The 22,171-nt window shown below is 45.8% G+C and overlaps 1 protein-coding gene across 1 annotated transcript; it reads left to right on the top strand.

The window, feature by feature from the left end:
* Window positions 1-937: 937 nt before the first annotated feature.
* DERL1 (derlin 1) lies at window positions 938-20,174 on the top strand. The gene is made up of 8 exons (XM_066578471.1): window positions 938-1,199; window positions 3,624-3,735; window positions 5,219-5,283; window positions 7,895-7,921; window positions 9,336-9,431; window positions 12,208-12,260; window positions 14,032-14,142; window positions 19,628-20,174. The coding sequence occupies exons 1-8, from the start codon at window positions 1,047-1,049 to the stop codon at window positions 19,764-19,766; spliced, it is 756 nt and encodes a 251-aa protein (XP_066434568.1). The 5' UTR covers window positions 938-1,046; the 3' UTR covers window positions 19,767-20,174.
* Window positions 20,175-22,171: the final 1,997 nt, after the last annotated feature.

Genomic DNA, 22,171 nt, shown 5'->3' with positions numbered 1-22,171 from the left:
GGCCTTTTAAAGAACTCTCCTTCCTGGCCCAAGGAAGACAGGTGGTGCCACCTCCATGTGTGCTGCCATGATGGACTCATGGAAAAGGAATTATCGGTAAGAAATAATTATAGTCTCTTTCGTGCGTGTGAAAAAAAATAGCATCTCGTCTTGTGGTGCGTAATACGCCGATTCTAGTCCGCGGGTGCGTAAAATATGCAGTGAAGATGCAGGTAACGTGTGCTGTGGACTCTACAGCAGGGCGGGGGGCGTGAGCAGGCCATTCTGACATCATTTGGATCGGCTTGCAGTATTTTTTGGGGGGGTCTTGAACGTAATATGCGCAGGGAGCTGGGCGGTCTGCAGTAAGTATGCAGTCATTGTTAAATACACACACAATACAAACTCTGCATATTTTGTGCACCAAATGTGTATATACCCGCGTGCGGCAGCGCTGAGATTCTGTGGCGCAGTCTTGGTTTGTGCATATTGGCCAAAATAGAACTGTGATTGTACTTTTTTTTTTTTTAAGTCTTTTAAAACGGCATAAAAAAGTGGGTCTAAATCCGCGTGCTGTCTGTATTCAGGCTGGACTCACATGGCCTTAATTAGCTGTGACGAGCACGCATGCATACCACAACTCTGTGTGCGTGTTAGAACAGAATGCACATTTATTTTTTTTTGTGCGGCTCGTGTGAGCATCACCATAGCAGACTGGCACTGCGTAATATGTGCGCACCAGCGCCCGCACACTCCTGCGAGAAAGCCCGCAGTCAGTAAAAAGTAGGAATGGGCTCAAGTTGAAGATGAGCAAAGGAAACTACAACTCCCAACATCCCCCGCGCTTTTACAGCACTCCACGTGATCTTCCGTCGCGTGCTCATCTCGTCACGTGACCCGCCCTTGTCACAGCCTCGCCTCTTCGCAAGATTACCCTACATGGGCGTGTTTAGCCGGTGACAGCTGACCGGAAACGGCGGTGACGTAGCACGACAGTCGAATTCTGAGCGGACACGTCAGTGCTGGGCGCAGGTGCCGGGCCCGGTGTTTCTGCTGCCGTTCTCACCATGTCGGACCTCGGGGACTGGTTCCGGAGCATCCCGTTCATCACCCGGTACTGGTTCGCTGGTTCCATCGTGGTCCCCCTACTGGGGAAGTTGGGCCTTATCAACCCCATGTACCTGATCCTGTGGCCGGAGTACTTCCTGCACAAGTTCCAGGTAACGTTCCAGCAGCAACTGCCGCCCACCTGTGTACTGGGGGCGGGGAGCCTATGGAAACTACAACTCCCAGCATGCCTTGAGTCACAGGGAGCAACCATTGCCCATGTTATACAGGGGGGCGCGTCTCTTCTGTGTGTCAGGCAGCTCACAGCCCTTAGCACTGCTCGTGGGATTTGTGTTTAGAGTCCCCCCTGCCCCGCTATCATCAGTACATTGTGCCACATATCGGGGAGACTTAGGAAACTGCTTAAATGCAGCCACCTCTGTTGCCCGTAGCAACCAATCACAGCATAGCTTTCATTTCTCAAGAGAAGAATGCAAGCTGAAAGCAGCGCTCTGATTGGTTGTTTCTTTTACACAGGTAAACACACTGGCCCAATGTGCTACATGCGGTGTAGGAAGGGGCGGAGCATGACACAGGAGTCTCCTTTGTACCCTTGCCATGCCCGCCCCTTAAGTCCTAACACCTTGTGTCTCTGGAGCTCCTTCACACCAGCGTATTAAGCAGTGAATAGAACGCATTGATTCCAACAGGTTCGTTCACGCGATGTTCAGGTGCATTTAGAAAAAAAACACCTGGACGTTTCCACTGTCCGCATGAGAAAACTCATGGCGTGTCCTGTTCCTGTCTGCTTCACGGGTGGCAAATAGGACATGCCAGTGTGCTGTGCCCGTGTGTTTCGGACTACACAGACCAGTGTCTGTGCGCCGTCCTGTGCGAGTTGCCCCGGAGTGCCTTGGACTCGGCATGTGCTTCCAGCTGTGTGGACATTAGATCTGCATCTACATCTGCTCGTTGGCCCTTTTACGTATACGGGCTTCTGAACTAGTCTCCTCCTGCGCCCGCAGCTCCTCCGGTCGTCTTCACCCACAGCAGAAATGCTGCGCAGTCTCTATTGCCGGAATCGCAGTGGAAATTCCGCAGCGCCGCATGGAGATTATTTCTGATTTGCTTATCGCTCGCCGTTTGACATTCCTACGTAAAACGCTGAAGATCCGTGTTTAAACGGCGCAATAAGTGAGTGAGTCGGCGCTGATTTTTATGCCGGCTGAAGCTGAACAAGCGAGCGAGAGCCGCACGATTCTTGTTCGTCATTCAGTCGTTGGCGGTTTTTAAACTTTGATTATCATTCAGTTTCGTTCGTTTAAACTGTTTTCTAAAGTGTAATCGTTCCGTGTGAACGCAGCGCAAATGTCGGCAGGTGTTTCCATATGAGCAGAAGGCGCCGCCATGACCGATTCTGTACATGTATGAAACTGCCTGCTAATTTACATATCGGGAAGCAGCCGCAGAACCAGAAACTGTGACGTCGCCGCAGCACCTGCCATACTCCCCTCCTTCCAGCTCCCCGGGGATCACAGAGCAGCAGCTGACGTGCCACTTACTGTACAATTACTGAAACGTGTCAGTCACGTGATCTCCTGGAAGTGGTAGCCAGAACAAGAAATCTACAAAAAAAAAATCATAACCCCTTGAAAAATTGCAAATTACTGTGTAGTATCAGTATTTGTATGATGCCATGCAGTTTTCATGTTGGCCACTAGATGTCAGTGTGACTGATAAGCTTTTGACTGGCTCGCTTTACAGCTTGTTGTGACGCCAATGTCTTGTGATTTCTGTTTGTTTGTTGAGTGCAAGAACTGCTGTAAAGATGGAGCTTAGATAAATGGTCCGTCCCTAAAAAGAGGCGCTTACACGGAGTTATTGTACTGTAGCAAATACTTCCAGCATCTTCTAATTATGCCGGCTGCACATAGGCGCAATTTGCTGCGTGCTGCCCGCATGCGACAGTCATGTGCTTAGTGCATGGCAAATCAATAGCCCACACCATCTTGGCGTGTAATACTCTCCAAGACGGAGATGGTAGCATGTTCTTATGCGTGCGTATTTCGTGCAGTGTGTGATCAGCAACATGGGAACCTATGCGCAAAAAACTCTGTAACCATACGGTAATGACCCCAGTGCTGATATAGGACATAGTGGCGACAGGTGTTTCATATTGCCCTTGGCTACAGAGTCTGGACTCTGGGCTGATACACTGTAGCAAACTATCAGGACAGATCACTGCTGGGAGTGGATTGGCTGTGGCTTCTGGAGGGGTGGCTTGGGTCTGCAGTCCTGCTGTGACTGCTGGGGAGGAGTGCTGCTCTGACTCTTGTGGATGCATGGAGCTGCTGCGACGACTGGGGGAATTTAGGATGGGGGCTTTTGCTGACCCCATCCAGAAAAAAGCATGACATTCACCACTTTACTACTGGGGGGCACGGACGTAACTACCACAGGGAATTCTGTTGTGACTACTGGGGGTGAGGACAAAGCCTCCTTCACCAGGCGGTGTGGAGCCCGTATCATTGGTGGCTCCCAGGGAAGCTGTATATGAACCCCGCAGTGTAATATGTTGTTCTGCTCTCTCTGAACAGATATGGAGACCGGTCACGGCCACGTTTTATTTCCCGGTTGGACCCGGCTCAGGATTTCTCTACTTGGTGAACTTGTATTTCCTGTATCAGTATTCAACGAGATTGGAAACAGGTGAGCAACCGCAACTGAACGCGAGCTTACCTCTAGGCGATTTACACGCAGACTTTTTTTTTTCCTAGCTGGATATCGGACCAAAAATTGGACGGAAATGGGAGCCATTCATTTGTATGAGTGACTTGTATGTATTTTTATTTCCTCGCACTGACGTTAGCGCATGTCGCTGTGCGCTGTTCACGGGATGTCCGAGAGCGGTCCAATCTCTGGCTGATAGCGGGGGTCTTCACAGGACGTTCTGCAATCTTGTGAGGTTTGCGTGGTGGAGCTCAGCCAATAGCAATAATGTATACAGGAGACGCAGAATACGAGCTGCTGTATTCATATGGATCTGTACTGCAAAGGTATGGAGGAATTTCCCTGTCAGCTCCTTCCTCTACCACCCATTGTTTTAACCCCTTAGGCCCAATGTTCACGGGCGGATTTGAATAGCGGGACACCCACGCCGACGATCCACAGTTCAAGCTGCCAATAGGGAAGTATGGGGCGTCCGCACTTTAATGAACAGCTGCAGATTTTATTTGCAGATTCCACACGCCGAAAAGAAATCGCAGCATGCTCCATTTTACCGTGGATTTTGCGCGGATGGGCTCCATAGATCTCTATGGAAGCGAGCGATCCGCAATTCAATTGCAGGCCGATACTTCTCTGGTTGCTTGGGGACCAAGCACGAAGGTATGGAGGAGGGAGAAGACAGGAACTTTGGGCTTGTGATTTTTTTTTTATTTTATTTTTTTTCTTCTTTTTCCGCGCAGATGATCCGCAGTGCATCTGCGTACGTCCACACGGGAAAAAAAATCGCATTGCGATTGCGGCAAGCATTTAAAAATAATTTCCATACTGACAAGCAGGTCTTCCTCTGTGGAAATCCATGTGTGCCGTGGACAGGAGGCCTAAAAGAGGTTTTCCACTAGTGATGACCTGTTTTCGGAGCGACCCTCACCAGTCAGATGTTCTCTGGGTCAGTGGGCCCATGCACGGAACTCATTTCAGCACAATTTTGGCATGCTGGGGGTTTGGTCTTATGGTGTACACATTGTGATAACACGCTAACTGTACTCCGCGGATCAGTGCGGTTACGATGGCAAATTTGTTTAAATTTTTTTTTCTTCTTCTTTTTGCCATAAAACTATTAAAAAAAATCTTTAAAAAAATCAATAAACAAAATCTGTGGTCCGTTTGTTACCCAGAACACCAATTAGGGCATTTAAATTCGACTGCCCATTTAAAGGGTTAACAGCCACGATTGGTGGCCGGGCGTCTGCTATCAAAGATGGCTTACGCTGGCAGTGTATGGAATAGCCTCTGCTCCTCATCCGCGCCATACAAACCCCCAGGATGTAGATATAGGTCCTGGGCAGTTAGAGGTTAAAGAGGCAAGTCGGGATGTATTGGGGAATTGCTAGGTACGCACTTCCCCTCTGTAGTAGTAGACCTCATGGTGTTTGCTGTTATGTGTCTCCATACTTGTGTCTTTCAGGTGCATTTAATGGACGGCCTGCAGATTTCCTCTTCATGCTCCTCTTCAACTGGACCTGTATTGTGGTATCCTTTATAGGACCAGTATGTTCTGACATCTGCTTGGGTGTCTATAGGGTTGTGCTAACAGTAACCCTATTAGAGGCGGCCCTTCCCTGAACATTGATGAGCTTTTCATTGCATGTCATCACTGGGTCCCCGCCACGACCCCAAATGCTTCATATAGAGTTGGAACTATAAGGTACTAAATCCCTAATAAAATTGTCAATAAAGCAATCTCTGTCCTGCATGGTTGGAAAGTGGCAATTATGGGTGTACATTTGGCCTTTTTTTAATTAGACACCCCGGCCCTTTCACGATTGCAGCTTCCCTTTATAGCAATTTAGACCCGTGACCCCGGAGTGCAGCATAAAATCACATGACAAGTTTTCCGTGGATCAGTTTCAGTGTGCATTTCTGCCTATTAGGATCGGCCTGTGGTCGGCCTGCCTTTATGGAACTTTGGTAGAAATGCTATATACTGCAATACTGAACTATTGCAGTATACAGTATAAGCAATATAATGATTGCAAGTTCAAGTCCCCTATGGGGACTAAAAAATAAAAAAAATATGGGGGAAAAGTCTGATTTAGCACAATAATGCATTATTTATCCTGCACAGTGAATATTGTTCAGGAGAGAAAAACACCCCGTCTCTCTATGAAAAAACTTACTGAAAAGTATTCAAAATGTTGTATGTACTTTTACAGGATGGAAAGTTAAGTATTATCCTGGTCAGAAGATGACTGCAGAAAATGTTATTAAGGCTATTTTATAAAAAGTAGTACAATGTGAAAACCTAAATTTGGCACAGTCTTAACCCTTTCCAATCCACTGTCTGACGTCTAAAGACATTCTGATTCAAGGCTGTACAGCTCCAATGTTGGAAGACATCCGGCAGGGTATTCTTACTGTATATTACTGGCTGCTCTGTTGTCGGGGGCCTCTCCAGCATGTCCCATACCGCAGTACTGGCTCTAGCCTGAAGAAGGCGCCATTGTATAATAGCAGTAAGAGAAAGCCCCCTAGGAAACCCTGAATCCATAATTGGATTGCAAAGGGTTAATGGTACTGACACATGGAATAAAGTTATACAACTCGTACCACAATAACCAGCCCTCAGACAGCTACACTGGCGGAAGATTAAGAGTTAAAATAGTTTGAAAATAAGAAGAAACTAAAAAATTGAGGAAGGGGAGCTGCGTCCTTAAAGGGGTTTTTGGTCATAAAAAAAATTCTTTACTCTCCTATTCCTCCCCGTCAGTCTCCTTACCATTGGCGTTCCTCACATTCCTTCCGGCCGGGTCCATGAAGGCCACATCCCTGTGCTGTATTGTTTACTGCCTAGGAAGGAATTCTGATCGCTGATCTATTGCAGAGACAGCGGGCATGAGTAGTCTCTGAAGTAGATCGGCACTCCCCCTGCTGGGCTGTGAGCTGTGATGTAACATACATTGGCTGGCAGGAAGAAGGCTGCCTGTGAATGTACATAACCTCACAGGAAGCAGAAGAATCAGCCAGCTGGAGGTGAAGTAACGCCCCTTCTCCCCCGGATCTTGTAAGTAGACTGACGGGGAAGGAATAGATAATTTTAGAATTTTTTTTTAAATGGCAGAACCCCTTTAACCCCTTGAGTGGCGGGTTTCCTACCACCCTGTCGTGCCCACCACGGCAGGTTTTTTAAAATGGTCTAATCATTGAATTTCAACTAATTTTGCAGTTGCGTCTCAAGAGCCATAACTTTTCATTTTTCCATTGACATGGCCATATAAGAGCTTGTTTTTTGCGGGACAAGTTGTGATTTTTTAAACAGGAGGGAGGAAAAAAAGAAATGGGGGAAAAAAGAAAAAAAGGGGCCATGTCATTAAGGGGTTAAATAATGTATTAACTTCCTTCTCTGGGTCATTACGACGCACGGATACCACATGTGTGATTGTATTTTTGATTTTTTACAAAGTAAAGGGAGACTAAGTGTTTTTAGAATTTTTTTTAAAATAATTTTTTAACCTTTTTTTTTTTTTTAAACTTTTTTTTTTTTTTCTGTTCCTTTAGGGGACTTCCACAGGGACCCATCAGGACCCCCTGATCACATTCCGGGGGTCTGATGGTGACAGCCCTTTACATGCTGCAGTGACAGCCCTTTACATGCTGCAGTCACATAGACTGCAGCATGTAAAGGGTTAACACAGCAGAGATCGGAGGTTTTCTCTGATCTCTGCTGTAAGAGCTAATACCTAGCTGTCCTCTGACAGCTAACAACCAGCTCTCCCTGCCACAGAGACCATCGGCTTGCTTCTGACAAGCCGATGGTCTCTATGGCAACCTGTAAACAAAGCAGGAGATTGCCGGCAGATCGGCAATATCTTCTGCTGGTTTTTCAAAGCCCTTGCTTTGTTCTCTGTGGGTCTGTGCAGGCAGAGCACACTGTCACAGCTTGTGGCATTGTGCTCTGCAGCTCCCATAGTGATACATAGCCCGGAAATCTTCCGGGCTTTGTCGCTATGAGCAGTGGAGCTCGTCCCGGAAAATTTCCGGGCGTGCCACTCAAGGGGTTAACGGTTTAAGGAATGATCTAATAAAAGGGGAACTAATTGATGTTACTTTCTCCAGAAGAATTTCCTTAATGTTTGCATGATAGATAACTGGTATATTAATGGACATGCAGGTAAGATTGCTGTTGTGGATCTCGTCTTTATTTGCCCTTTGACCTCGTTGGACGTTCTTGTTGCATCCAACCAATTAAGTTTAAGTAATGCTGAAAAATTCCTCCAACTTTCTGATAAATTTTGTTAGTTGCTTCAGTTCTTTTCGCCTCTGCTTGCAGTCAGTCACTAGAAGGCCATGTCTGTTCAAATAGCAAAATCCCACATGGGCTTTTCTGCATTGATTACACCACTAAAACCTGCAGCAAAAATATTGTTAGGTAAGGTTTCCTTTCATTGAAAGCAAACGGAGATCCTGAAAACTAAGACTTAATGGTAAGGAATTGTTGCATGCTTGCTGATTGCCATGAGTTAGTCTCTTCGGCTTAGCTCGGTGTTCATGATGGGGATGTGACCCTTGATAGGTTGAAGAGGCATTGCACTTTCCTTCTAGCAGTTGGAAGCATTCACGGATATATTGTGGCCCTCTTACACTTCTTGTTTTATTCCCAAGCAAGCGAGCCAGTAATGTCCTCTCCAGCTCGTTGGCGCTTGTGGGGCCTATTTAGACAGGCAAATCATCATTGGGAATCGTTCGCTTCTTATTTCGTGTTCCACATTCCTATGTGATCGGGGGGTGGGGTGATTAAACACAACGAGAAGTGAGCGAGCCAATGATGACTTTTATGCCGACTGAAACTGAACGAAAAGCGAACAATTCTAGTTTGTCCAGTTATTGGCTCACGTTTAAACTGAACGACTTTAGTTCATTTTTATTTTTTTATAATAATTGATACATCATAACGTACCTTTACTGATCAGGTGTTAATGGCATTTGGCTTGGACTCCCAGGGTTCAGCTGCAATCTGGGTGGAAGTCTGTCAGTTAGCGTTCAATTACCCTACAGTGCCACCAGAGGGGAAAAGGAGCATTACACTGTGTGTGTGTGTGTGTGTGTGTGTGTGTGTGTGTGTGTGTGTGTGTGTGTGTGTGTGTGTGTGTGTAATACAGGACAGGATAAGTCCTCCAGAGCAAGAGGGATCAGCCCTATTCTCATTTGTACAAGGAAAGACTAGAAGCAATGGGGTGAAACTAAAAGGGAGGGGAGACAGATTAGATATTAGACAGTGAGGGTGATCAATGAGTGGAACAGGTTGCCACGGGAGGTGGTGAGTTCTCCTTTAGTGGAAGTCTTCAAACAGAGCCTGGACAGACATCTGTCTGGGATCATTTAGTGATCCTGCACTGAGCAGGGGGTGGGACCCAATGACCCTGGAGGTCCCTTCCAACTCTCCGCTGACCCAGAGATGAGGACCCCCTTGTTAACTCAGAATTCACTAATTTGATGTATGAAAATGTGTTTTCTAGAACAGGAAAGTCTTTTTAATTGTGAGACCCCCCGTAAAGCGCTAACTCTGTGTTCTGTCTGTCTTTCAGCTGTTGATGATCCCGATGATCATGTCTGTGATGTACGTCTGGTCCCAGCTGAACAGGGATATGATCGTGTCGTTCTGGTTCGGAACAAGATTCAAGGTATGCGGGTTATGCGACCTCTCTGTTAAGGTGGCCATAAACATGTTCACTATTGGAGCGGATCGGGTTTGACTGGTGGAGTTCTCCTTGGTTTTACAGATATGATGGATGTAATTATGGTTCCATCTCAGTGTGTGGTGATACCATAACTCCTCGGCAGCACGCCTGCTGTGTTGGGGTTCATATTTGACCCCGATCCTTTCTGTACTCCCCCATACACAATCACTTGCTAGCTCATGTCACCTGCAACTCAGAAACCTCTCCAGAATCTAACCCTTCTCATACAGCAAAAGCTGCTTCTTGTTGCCTGACCCATTCTCATCTTGACCACTGCAACTCCTTACTAATCAGTCAGTCCATCCTGAATGCCTCCACCCTGGGCCGGTCACTGCACTGATTGCCCATCCACTAGAGAGTACAATTCATACTCCTCTCATCCATAAAGCACCGCCCTCTGTCCCCTCCCTCATCGATGCACCCCTGTTCTCTGTTCTGCGAATGACTTTACACGGAGGACCCTTTTGCACTGGAATGACCTGTCGGCACAGATGCCTTACAGGTCGTTCCAGTGATAGTCGTTACTGTGTAAAAGCACAGGAAGGATCGTTGTTAGTAAATGGAGGTGGAGCTGCCGGGGATCATTCCCGCCCGCCTCCATTCACAATAAACAGGAAGTTGTTTAAAGGGTAACAATTTCCTGTTGACACGGGCCGATCCATCATTCACTTTTCTACATGAAGAAAGCGAATGAATACTTGTTATTTGGGGCATGTATTTACGCTGAACGACTTATCAGCACGTGTCAAAGGCCCTTGGTCCTCTTGGTTAAATCTCTCACTTGTATCATAAGACTTTCCCCAAGCTGCACTAATTCTCTGGAATGAGCTACCCCACACAATTGGGTTTATTCCCAACACCTACAGTTTTAGATATGCTCTAAAACCACATCTTTTTAGAGAGGCCTTTCAAATCCCCTAATCTATTTATTCTTCATACACTCCTCTTCTGCATTCTCCCATACACCCTAATGCACTTCATAGCTGTATATTCTGGGTTACAGGCAACAGTGGACTGGGGTCCCGCAGGCACCCCACACACACACACACACACACACACACACACACACACACCAAAAGATAAGATTTTATCTTTTGCACCATCAACCCTACAATCCAACCTCAATTATCTTTTTCCAATATCCCACAATCCAACCCCATCCTCCTCCTATGGGCACTACTACACTCCGACAGTCACCACTGACAGCCAGCCCGGCCCCTGCTGTCTCGCTCCTCTGCTGCACTCATGCTGATGGGCAGTCCAGACTCCAGGGACCACAGCGCCTACAGGCTACATGCAAGGCTGGACAGGTCTGGCTCGCCTTCGACCAGCTGTGTTGCTGCCGCCTGTATGGTGTTGGGAGGCATGTCCTCTTGGGCTCCCTTACTTGGTGCCCCATGCACTGCCGCTGTCTGCCAACACTGGGACCTATTTCTCTGGTGGTGCCATGTCTGCTGCCGGGGCTTGTTAGGACAGGAGTCCGTACCCATCCAGCTCCTCGCCTCCCCCTGGTCACCATCACTTCGAAAATCTGACTTATTTAGTAGGAGAGGAGGGCTCATCCCCAAAGCGGAGCCCAAAGGACTCGAAGACGCAGGCGCTTTGTGCCTCTTGGTCAACATTGCTGTCACTATGGCAGACATGTTATATTAATGCTCTATGATGTACGGTTACGTCATGGAGGTTCAGGGTTTATGAAGGCGGATCGGGAGCCGACCCCCACTCCGAACAATGCAGATGCCCGCTGCTTCTTACACAGTTCAGGGTTCTCGAATGGCCACCCACAAATGAGATTGTGGGGTGCCGATCAGTTACCATGGCAACTGTAAGCCTTTTGAATGCCTCCAGGGCTCCCATTGCATATAGATTGCCAGTCTGATCGTGTTATAATGTAATACTGTGTTAATACTTCACACTGCAGGAGCAATTAATCCATTGCAAGTTTATGTGCCCTAGGGGCCGGCAAAAATGTTTTTTGTAGCAATCCGTTTAAAAATTGTATTAAAAAAAATAAATGTTAATAAGTTTAAAAAGCCCCGTTTCACCATGTTTATAATAAAGGGGAAAAAAGCGCCCAAAACCTATTTGGTATGGCTGCGCCCATAAAAGTCCAATCAAAGTAACGCATTATTTACCCCGCATGGAGAACGTTGTCAGAATTTGTCCTTTTTTTGGTCACCCCGTCTCTAGGAAAAAATGTAATTTAAAAAGCAATCAAAAAGTCATAGATGCTCCCAAACGGTACCAATAGAAGCGACTAAACGAGCCCTCGCAGCGCCAGCGACAATAAACATCGTGATTTTCTGCTGCCGTAACTGGTTTTTCCAAAGATATTTTGTCTTATAAGTAATACAGCAAAAAGATAGAACTTAAAGGGTTAACGGCATAACGGATACTGTAATTGTTATACTAGTTAGCGCGATTACATCAACAAACCGAGGCCCTTCTGTGCCGTTACACGCTGTATCGGCGGACCGCTGCCTGCTCCACAACGGGCACAATGACGGAGTGAGGGGGAATGTAACATTGGGTCCGGCCATACAGACAGGACAAGGCTTTATAACTCATTACAAAATAAAGGAAGTTTGTGATTGGTCATCCTACGTGTATATTTCTACCCATAAGCCTCTGCTGTACGATGATGGATCTAATACATAGTGATGTAATTGGCGGACTCTCTCCAGACTGCTGACAGTGTCTCTTCTCTATTGCACATTAGGCATGCTATCTGCCCTGGGTCATACTGGGATTCAACTACATTATAGGAGGATCGTAAGTATCACGTTGTTATCCTACATGTATACTGTGCGTCGGGATCAGTACAGGATAATGTATGTACTCTACCGGCAGAATAGTGAGCGCAGCTCTGGAGTATAATACAGGATGTAACTCAGGGTCAGTACAGGATAATGTATGTACACAGTGACTCCACCAGCAGAATAGTGAGCGCAGCTCTGGAGTATAATACAGGATGTAACTCTGGATCAGTACAGGATAAGTAATGTATGTACGCAGTGACTCCACCAGCAGAATAGTGAGTGCAGCTCTGCAGTATAATACAGGATGTAACTCAGGATCAGTACAGGAGACGCAATGTGTGTACACAGTGACTCCACCAGCAGAATAGTGAGTGCAGCTCTGGAGTATAATACAGAATGCAACTCAGGATAAGTAATGCTCTCTGTATGTTCCCAGTCACTCCACCAGCAGGATAGTGAGCACTGGAGTATAATACTGGATGTAATTTGGGTCAGTACAAATTATGTAATGTATGTACACAGTGGCGCTTATTTAGAATTGGACAGTTCAAATTTATGTTCAATCATTTTATTGACATTTTCAAATAGTAGCAAAGAGCATTACAATAATATATATCCGACTGGGGGAATTTTACATTGAAAGACAGTTCAAATTTAGACTAAACAGTCTTACGATTTGACAACTGCCCCCAAAAGCACCTATTTCACCTGGCGAAGGAGATGCCCCTAGAAGACGTCAGCACTGTTGCACCACGATCACTAGGGGCAGCCATCAGGTTTCCCTCATGGAAGCCTCTGGTAAAGTCCTACCTATGTGGTGCCACAGAAACTGCCCCTCCTGTTCCCATGTCTGTGGATTTAATACCTAAAATTGCCCACGGTCTGCCCCTGGGGGATCGCTCTCCTAGGGTTAGATTCCGAGTCCATAAGCTCATATAGTATATTTGTATGGCCACAAGCATCCACATCGCCTCTAGATGGAAATCCCTGAACATCTTTCACTGAGGTGATCAATAGAATATCTACAATTATGCTATACTAAAGGATCCGCACAGTTAGGATACATTTCCCAGGTACATGGCAACCCTGAATGGACTACCTTGAAGTCCCAGGACTGCGCCACTTTATCTCATCTACCTAAAATTCCCCAGTGGAAGCCGGCTCCAGTTCTTTACTAGGCTACACCAGGGAGCGGATGTGGATCCTTGATGACCCCCTGTCTTATACCCTCTGTTACCCCCTCCCAATGCTCCATACTAGGAGTAAGATGTAATATTAAATAATGGGCGTTAAGATGGCGATAATTAGGCCCCTGCGTGGGGACGTTGGATGTTGGGTACTTGGACCCCTTTTGAAAATATCTTAATAGAATCCATAGAATCGAAAACCAGAGGCATTGAGCTTAGAAATCCGTCTCGTGCCTTTAAGAAGAGGGATTGCGCCTACAACCACTTTTTTCCTACATTTATTTTACTGAAGAATCTGGTACATTTTAAGACCATCTAGTCTCAGTTTAGACCACTTTTTAGTTGGCGTAAGTTTACAAGATTTTGGGGCAATTTAGGCCATGGCCTTTTTTTTTACGAAGGAGCGCCCCCTTGTCAGACGCAGCAATAAAGGGTCTACAACACAGTAAATGCAATTTCTGCGGGAAACTGTAGAATTTTCAATACATAAGCCCCACTGACTCAACAGCAGAGTAGTGAGCGCAGCTCTGAAGTATAATACAGGATGTAACTTGGCATCAACACAAGACATCAGTCACTTTTCCTTCTTTGGTGCAGGATCGTCAATGAGCTGATCGGCAATTTGGTCGGACATCTTTACTTCTTCCTAATGTTCAAATATCCAGTGGACCTCGGGGGCCAGAACTTCCTCTCCACGCCTCAGTTTCTGTAAGTAACTCGGCTGCTTGATTTCATTAGGAATATTTTTGGGTTTCAGTTCTCCCTCTCGTTGTTTTTAGATATTGGTTTGCTGTCAATGAATGGAAATTGTTCTCATCCTGAAACTGAAAACCTGTAGAGGCTTCACACTTCTCATGGCTGAGCGGTTGTACTACATCAGCAGCACAAATCTGCCCTGATGGTCCGCTACAATGTGTCAGTGCAGGTAAATTGTATCAGTTTAGAGGGTGTATTCTCTAGACTGCATACAGTTGGAGCAAACCCTCAGCTGCGAGAAGTATCTGGTCTATAAGGCTTTAAGCCTTTGGTTGAGAACTTGAAGGTTTCCTAATCACTGACGGAAATCGATTTCTGAAATTGGTTTCATAAAGTGACCTGGGATAGAAAGGAACATGGAAGATCCGACGTATTTATGAAATGCGGTTTTTAAAAGGTTGCAAATGAGATAAAGTTGCATCTTCATGGCGGACATGTGTGGTGCCACAGATTTACTACCTAAGAAGTATTGGTGTGCAAAGTAAATATTTAGGTGTGGAGCCTGTTCAGTGACGGCACCCCACACCCATGGTCCAAGTTAGTAACCAAATATCCGGATAGATTATCCCGCTGAGAAGCCAGAAGATCCGCATAGGAAAGGATCCGGGGTTTGGTGGCCTCGGCAATAAGCAATGTAGCAGTGCTCACTCAGTGACAACAAGTATATGCTTGCACTACTTAACAGTACAGGAATACGGAGGAACTTCACTGGGGTGGATAACGGCTAACTCGCCCCTAAATCCTAGGCTTGAAAAGGGGGTTCAGAGCATCCCTAAACGCGTTGCCATGGACTTTCTATACGGACTTCTACGTAATATATTGCCTGGATTGCCAATAAATCTCTGGATGAAGATTTCCTTCTACTACCGAGCGTGTGTATGTGTGTGTGCGTGTTCGATCCAAATCCCCCGCCAGTGAAGGAAGTTTCTCCATATTTTCTTATATGCTTTTGTATTATAAGGCTGGGTTCCCGAGATTTGCAAGCCATGTGGATGAGATTTCTCGGAAATCTCGTCCACACGAGACGGCGAATCCGCCGCAGCGAAGTCGGCGCGGATTTGCTGGCCGCAGGATGTTCTTTTTTTTTTTCTTCTGCTGCGGCTGCGCTCTCCTCTCTGGGAGCACCGGCCGCAGTGGAAGACAGTGCGGCCAAGCCGCTTCAAAACCCGCGGCTAAGTGTCGCGGATTTTGAAGCAACGGATTCCCGGCGGAAATCCAGCGTTTTTTTGCTGCAGCCAAACCGTGAGATTTCTGCCAAGTGTGAACCCAGCCTAAGTTGTGTAAGGATATTTGTGTTGTCACTGAGTGATCACTACTAAATCTGTCAAAAGTCAATAAATTAGACCAGTTCTAACATGTCCCACAAAGTCATGTAAAACTGTTACTGTGCTCCTCACCCCTGGAGCGCGGGGATCGCGGCGGACAAGGGGAGGGGCTCTGTTGTCTATCTCTCATTCCTCTCAACCTGATTGCTGGAGCTAAGTGGAGAATGACAGGCCTAGCTTACTAAAGGCCCCGGGGCCATCTGGGCAGGTATGCCCCAACACACAGGCAGCAGCACAGAAAGTCTTTAGAGGAAACTGGAAAAAAAACTTTGTTTTATTAAACAACTAACCCCCATTTTTTCTTGATAAGTAATGAAGGGACTGCAGCCCTCGTGGTTGGCATGGGGTGCTGAGAAACAGAACCCCCACCCGTTCTTAACCCTTTTAGGACGCGGCCCTGTTTTTAGTTTTGATCTTCGTTTTTTTTTCAAAATCATAACTTTTATATATCCATCGCCGCCGCTGTCTGAGGGCTCGCTGCTTTTTTGCGGGACGAGTTGTATTTTCCAATTATGCCATTCAATTTACCATGTAAAAAATTCTAAGTGGGGTGAAATGGGAAAAAAAACCTAAATTCCACCATCTCTGGGGGATTCTTTTTGCTGCAGTGTGTATGCCGTAGAGACAAGGACATAACTTTATTCTATGGTTCAGTACGATTACTACAATACCAAATTTATAGGGTTTTTTTTGGTTTTTTTCCCCGTACTTTGAAAAAAAAATGTAAAACAATTTTTTTTTAAAAGATATTTTATTTTTTGCCATCATCTTCTGACCACCGTAACTTTTTTTTTTTTTCATCAACCTAGTGAGTGAGGCCTCGTTTTTTTTTTTTGGGGACGTTCTGTAGTTTTCCTGGTATCCTTTTTGAGCGTATATGACTTTCTGATTGCTTATTACATTTTTTTTTTCTTTGAGACTGGGTGACCAAAAAAGTGCAATACGTTTTTTGTATACATATATTTTTTTTTTCTGACTATGCGGAGTAATTGTGTTATTTTGATAGATTGGACTTCTATAGACGCAGCAAAACCAAATGTATGTTTGGGCTTTCTATTTAGTTAGGCCTCATGTCCACGGGGAAAATCAGGCCCGCTACGGATTCTCCATGGAGAATCTGCAGCGGGTCCCTCCTGCCCCGCGGACATGAGCGCTGAAAATAGGAATTTAAAAGAATTTACCCATCCGGAGCGGGCGGGGAAAGTCTTCTCTTCCTCACGGCCGGATCTTCTTTTTCGGCCGGCGGATGAACTTGTCACGGCTGCGGCACGTCGCCGACGTGCTGCGCGCATGCGCCGGGCACATCTGCCGAGCCGAAGCAAGAAAGATGCGGCCGTGAGGAAGAGAAGACCTTCCCGTTCCGCTCCGGATGGGTAAATTCTTTTAAATTCCTATTTTAGGTCTCCCGCGGATCCGGACGGCTTCCATAGGCTTCAATAGAAGCCCGCGGGAGACCCGCATGAAAATGGAGCATGGTCCAGATTTTTTCATGCTCCGTTTTTTTTAAAATCCCTTTTATTGACCATCCGCAGGTATTTATCTACCCCGCGGGTGGTCAATGCATCCCTATGGGGTGCGGATCCGCGTGCGGGAGAAGAGTTAAAATCCACTGCGGATTTTAATTCTTATTTTGCCCGTGGACATGAGCCCTTATAAATATGGAAAGCGGTGTTTTTGTCTTTTGTGTTTTCTATTATTTATTTTAAGTCTTTAGTGACCGCCCTATAGTGTTTTTACGTCTTGCCGTTGCAGGACGTGTATGTAATGAGATTGCGCGGCTGTTTCCTTCCATATATCACAGACAATGACTGTTTCTTACAGCTGACACCCGCGGGCAACAGCTCTGATCAGCTGTTCGGCTCATCGGGGCTGCTCACTCAATTCTGACAGCGGCATTTAAATCCTCTGACCGATGTTCTGGGGTCCCACATGGCCCCCCGCGATGAGATCGCATGGAGCCGTGTGGGTATCATGGTAGCCGGGGGCCTTCTGAAAGGCCCTAGGGTTGTCATGGCAGAATGCCTATTAAGCCATCCCCGTGGGGTGGCTTGATACACTGCTTGTCAGATTGCAGTATGATGTAATGCTATAGCATTACATCATACTGCAGGAGTGAACAAAGCATCAAAAGTTGTGGTCCCCTAGGGGGGCTAAAAAAAAGTAAAAAAAAAAAAAAAAAAAAGGAAAAATAAAGTTTTACTAATTATTAAAAAAAAAACTTTGCCATATATTTAATATTAAAATAATCTAAATAATAAAACAAAAATACATATTTGGTCACCCAGTCTCCAAAAAGGCATGCAATAAAAAGGCGATCAAAGTCATATGTATTCCAGAATGGTACCAACGCAAATTGTAGGACATTCCACAAAAAATGAGTCCTTCACAACTATGTTTACGTAAAAATAAAAAAGGTATGGCTGTCAGAAAATAATTTTAAAAAAAATTAAGTATCTTTGAAAAAAAATACAAGTAGTACAGCAACAAAATAACCTGCCAAGCTTTTAGTATTGTAGTAATCGCACCGACCCATAGAATAAAGTTATCATGTCATTTTCTCTGCAGTTTGTGTGCCTTAGAAACAAGACGCACTGAAGGATGGTGGAATGTCATTTTTTTCCCACTTTTCGCCATAATGTGACGTTTTTCAGTACATTATATGGTACAATAAATAGCACCATTGAAAAATACAACTCGTCGCGCAAAAAACAACAAGCCCTCATACAGCTATGTCAATGGATAAATAAAGGAGTTACGATTTTTTAAAAGGGAGGAGGAAAAAACAAAAATGGGGAAAAAAAGCAAAAAAAGCTCCGTCACTAAGTCGTTAAAGGGGGCTTGTTGTGTCCCCCATGCTGTGTGGACAGTAGAGTAGACTCGGGTTTCAATGGCTTACCAATTGGTTTAGTAGCTTTGCAAATCTTACTTTTGAAGCTTTGTGGGGCCCAAGGAAGCTCGTGTATATTCCTACATGCATGTCCGTCTGCATCCTCCCTCCAGATGCTGATGGACAGATCTCTCCACATACACAGTAAAGGCCCATTTACACTGAGTGATCGATGATCGCTCAAAAGACAGTTTGAGTGACAGCTTTGAGCAATCATTTTGCATAAACTTTTAAGTAGCTACTAAAGTACCAATTAAATGTGTAAATGAAGCCTTAGCTGAATGCAGTTAATAGCCAGAGGGCTCTTATCTGCGCTCAGATCCTTAGTTCTCCAGCAGCAAACAATGCTATCAGCACTCCCCATGGAGAACTGCTGATAAGGTTGACCAACGATTTTTAGGTTGGACTGAATTTAACGATCAGCTAGTTGTGCCTGAAAAGCACACGATGGCTACACGTTTAGACACAATGATTATCGCTAAAACGATCGCCTTTTAGCGATCATCGCTCTGTGTAAATGGGCCTTTACATGTAAGGACCTGCCAGTCAGTATCTGGAGGGAGGAGGCGGGCGGGGGAGTGTGCATATTTGAATGTACTTGAGCTTCATTGAGCTTCTCTCCAGTCCGGACCTGCAAAGCTTCAAAAGTAGGATTTGTAAAACCAAAAGCCAATGGTATAAGTGGGAGACGTCTGAGATCAGCATGCCTGTCACTGTACCCTGCCGCCTGCAGCCCGGACCGCTTAGGGGACTCGGCGGGTTCATTTTAAAGTCCCAGAATACCCTTTTAAATGCTACCGTATATTCATGATCCTGGTGACAATCGCAGAACGCTGCGGTGGAAACAACACTATAGGCCCATTTACACATAATGATCATCGATCAAAATTCGCTTGAACGGAAGTGCGCGATTGTTACGGCTACACATGAGCCATTGTGCGCTTTTCACAGTTTTAGCCTGCATAAAAATCATGGTTGGTTCGCTCACTTCTCGTTACGTTTAAAGGCCCCCCCCCCCCACCCCTCCATCCAGCTCATGTGGGAATGTGAAGCACCGAACGAGAAGGGAGCGATTCTCAACGACGATCTGCCTGTCTAAACATTCGCAAACAACGGCGAACCAATTAGCGGTGACGTTGCTCGCTCATATAAAAGGGGCGTATATGACTGTGTGCCGATGACCTACTGTGTTCTCTGTATCCATACTGATTGATCTTCTCCTCAGGTACCGTTGGTTCCCGAGCCGAAGGGGCGGAATATCGGGTTTTGGCGTCCCACCAGCAAGTGCCAGACGAGCAGCAGAAGATCAAGCAGGCGGAGGACGGCACAACTGGGGTCAAGGATTTCGGCTGGGGGAACAGTGAGGACACGCGAGTCGCCTGCGATACAGAACTTTTCTTTTTTTAACGCTTTTCTTTGTAACTTTATGAACTGCTGAACTTTAACTCATAAGAGAACTTCTGCAAGAAGGCAGGAAGCGCCGGAGACATGGCTGACATGGTGCCTCCCGCAGGCTGGACGGCAACTCTGCTGCTTCCATCCACGCTGGGAACCTCTGATCTCCTTGGGGAAATAGAAATGAGATCCACAAAATGTTAAGGGGCTTCAATCACTTACATTTCCTCCTGATATTTGCGCAGAGGGCGGACTCACCCCAGTGCAATGCTCTGCAGCGTCCAGTGTCAGCAGATGGGATGGACTGCAGATCAGTGTTTCTTCCATCATAAGGAGGGGAAAACTGAGATTTGTTTATTAAAATCTATTTAAGTGGACTATTTTTTTCGCTGTCTGTATATAATGTGCGTTTGGGCTCTGCAGATTATCGCACCTCTTTACCTTTTCAGCTACTGTAGTTCACACAGTATGTAAAATTTGTTTTTCGAACAAACTCTGCAGTCGGCTTCACATCTTGATCTTGATTTACATTGCCTTGTGCTCCAGTCACAGCCAGAGCTGCCCCTAAGAATTCTGCTGCTTTGCAACCAACAACTTTGTGTTTGTCCGTGTTGGCTGTACTCTTGATACATCACGCAGCTGAATAGTGTAGACCTTTAACCAGATAGTAAAACCTGCATGAAACTAGCAACATTTTTAGTGTAGCTCTGGATGTGACTGGAGTAGAAGCAAAAAAAAAAATAAAACAAATTTATGTGCACAGAACTACTATTTATGTAGATTTAAGCTATAGTGATGGAGCAACACAAAGCCATTAAAGGGTACTCCCAAGATCTAAAGTTATCCTCCGACCATAGGATAGGCGATAACTTTATTATCTGTGAGACCTCCACTGTTCCTGAAATGGGGGTTCCTGTTTCCCCACATACTACTTCCTGCACCTCTCGCAGTGAGTAGGACATTGATTGGAGCAATGGCTATCCATGCACAGTGCCGCTCCAATCACTTTCAATGGACTTCTGGAAATGGCAGAGTACTAACACTTGGCAATCTGTGATAGCCCATTGACATAAATGGAGCAGTTGTCACCCCACTCACAGCCATGAGACCACCACTGATTATACAGTTATCCCCTATTCTGGGGATAGAGGGTAACTTTTTAGATTTTGGGACAACCCCTTTAACTCTATAGAGTTCACTTTGTCTTCTTTTGTGATCATCAGTTATAAGCCCTCCCCCATCAGCTCGCTTCCGTTTTTTTTTTTCTTCCAGGATGCGCAGTCTGCTGATTATAACGCTCGCTCGGAGTGCAGAGAAGCATTACTGTGCTTTACTAGACAACGTGGGGCATTTCAGATAATTGTCCCTTTTGCAGGCAGTACCCACAATATGCCATTCCTGGAAGTTGATAGCAAGGTGCATCTCTTGACCTTTTGTAACAGTTGCGCCTCACAGATGAAGTCGGTACTTGTCTGACCAATAGATTGAAGGCCTGTATTATATGGATGCTCCACTAGTTTTGATTTATTTTTGACTGTGTAATGCTTCATTTATCCTCTGGTGGCGCTGTAGGTAAATTGAACACTTGCTACCAGATTCCTCCAAGGGTCACAGCTTATTCCTGCAGATCCAAGCAGTGGGACAGGCTGTGATCAGCTTATTTTGGGAGGACCCTTCTACCAGGAATGTAAAACGAAGACAAACCTCTTCCAAGATCTCATGCAGACAGATTTCCATAGGAGTTGGCTGTCGTTTTGCTGTGAAACTCTGCATGCAGTTCCATCTCAGGTAGATATACAAGTGATTAGAGTTGTGGTGTGTTTAGATGAACGGTCTTGTCGCCTGAGGCCCTAAAAGTAGTATGTAGTGGCCTCCTCTCCCGCTTCTGTAGAGCTTGTTGACCACTAGACGCCTCTACGAGACAATGAAAAAGATTTTGCAAGTTAACAGAGTTTGAGAGGAGGCGCATTATTGGACTAGATGCTGGATGGTCGCATCGACGAATTGCCCGTCCCCACCAGCCTGTTAGGAAGGTGTTGGGACCAGTTGATGTGTGAGGGCACACAAGGTGACCGGGCTAAGGATGCTGACTACCAGTAGAGAGGTTATTCTGATTTCCCGATAAGCATGAGAAGCTCCAAATGTTTCATTGTCCCCCATCCAATGACAGGAGGCGCCATTATTACCACCCTGTGTGTCAGAACCATTTCCAGGTGCTTGGCTGAAGACATTTGGTTGTACGGCCCTTGACACCCACCGTCGCCTCTCTTTGCAGTGGTATCGAACAACAAAACTCGACTGCTGTGAAGTAGAACCAGGTTGTCTGTAGTGACAAATCCAGGTTTAGTTTGGGCACTGCCGACGGCTGTGTTCG

Source organism: Eleutherodactylus coqui, chromosome 9 (genome assembly GCF_035609145.1).
Source record: "Eleutherodactylus coqui strain aEleCoq1 chromosome 9, aEleCoq1.hap1, whole genome shotgun sequence".
In the NCBI taxonomy this organism is placed as follows: domain Eukaryota; kingdom Metazoa; phylum Chordata; class Amphibia; order Anura; family Eleutherodactylidae; genus Eleutherodactylus; species Eleutherodactylus coqui.
The sequence above is the reverse complement of the archived record's forward strand: the minus strand, read 5'-3'. Positions and strand labels throughout refer to the sequence as shown.

Bases quoted from the DNA above. Each gene is read 5' to 3' on its own strand.
- DERL1 (XM_066578471.1), top strand. From the start codon at position 1,047: ATGTCGGACCTCGGGGACTGGTTCCGGAGCATCCCGTTCATCACCCGG. The intron at 1,200-3,623 runs GTAACGTTCCAG...CTCTCTGAACAG, and splicing joins ACTTCCTGCACAAGTTCCAG to ATATGGAGACCGGTCACGGC. The intron at 3,736-5,218 runs GTGAGCAACCGC...TGTGTCTTTCAG, and splicing joins TTCAACGAGATTGGAAACAG to GTGCATTTAATGGACGGCCT.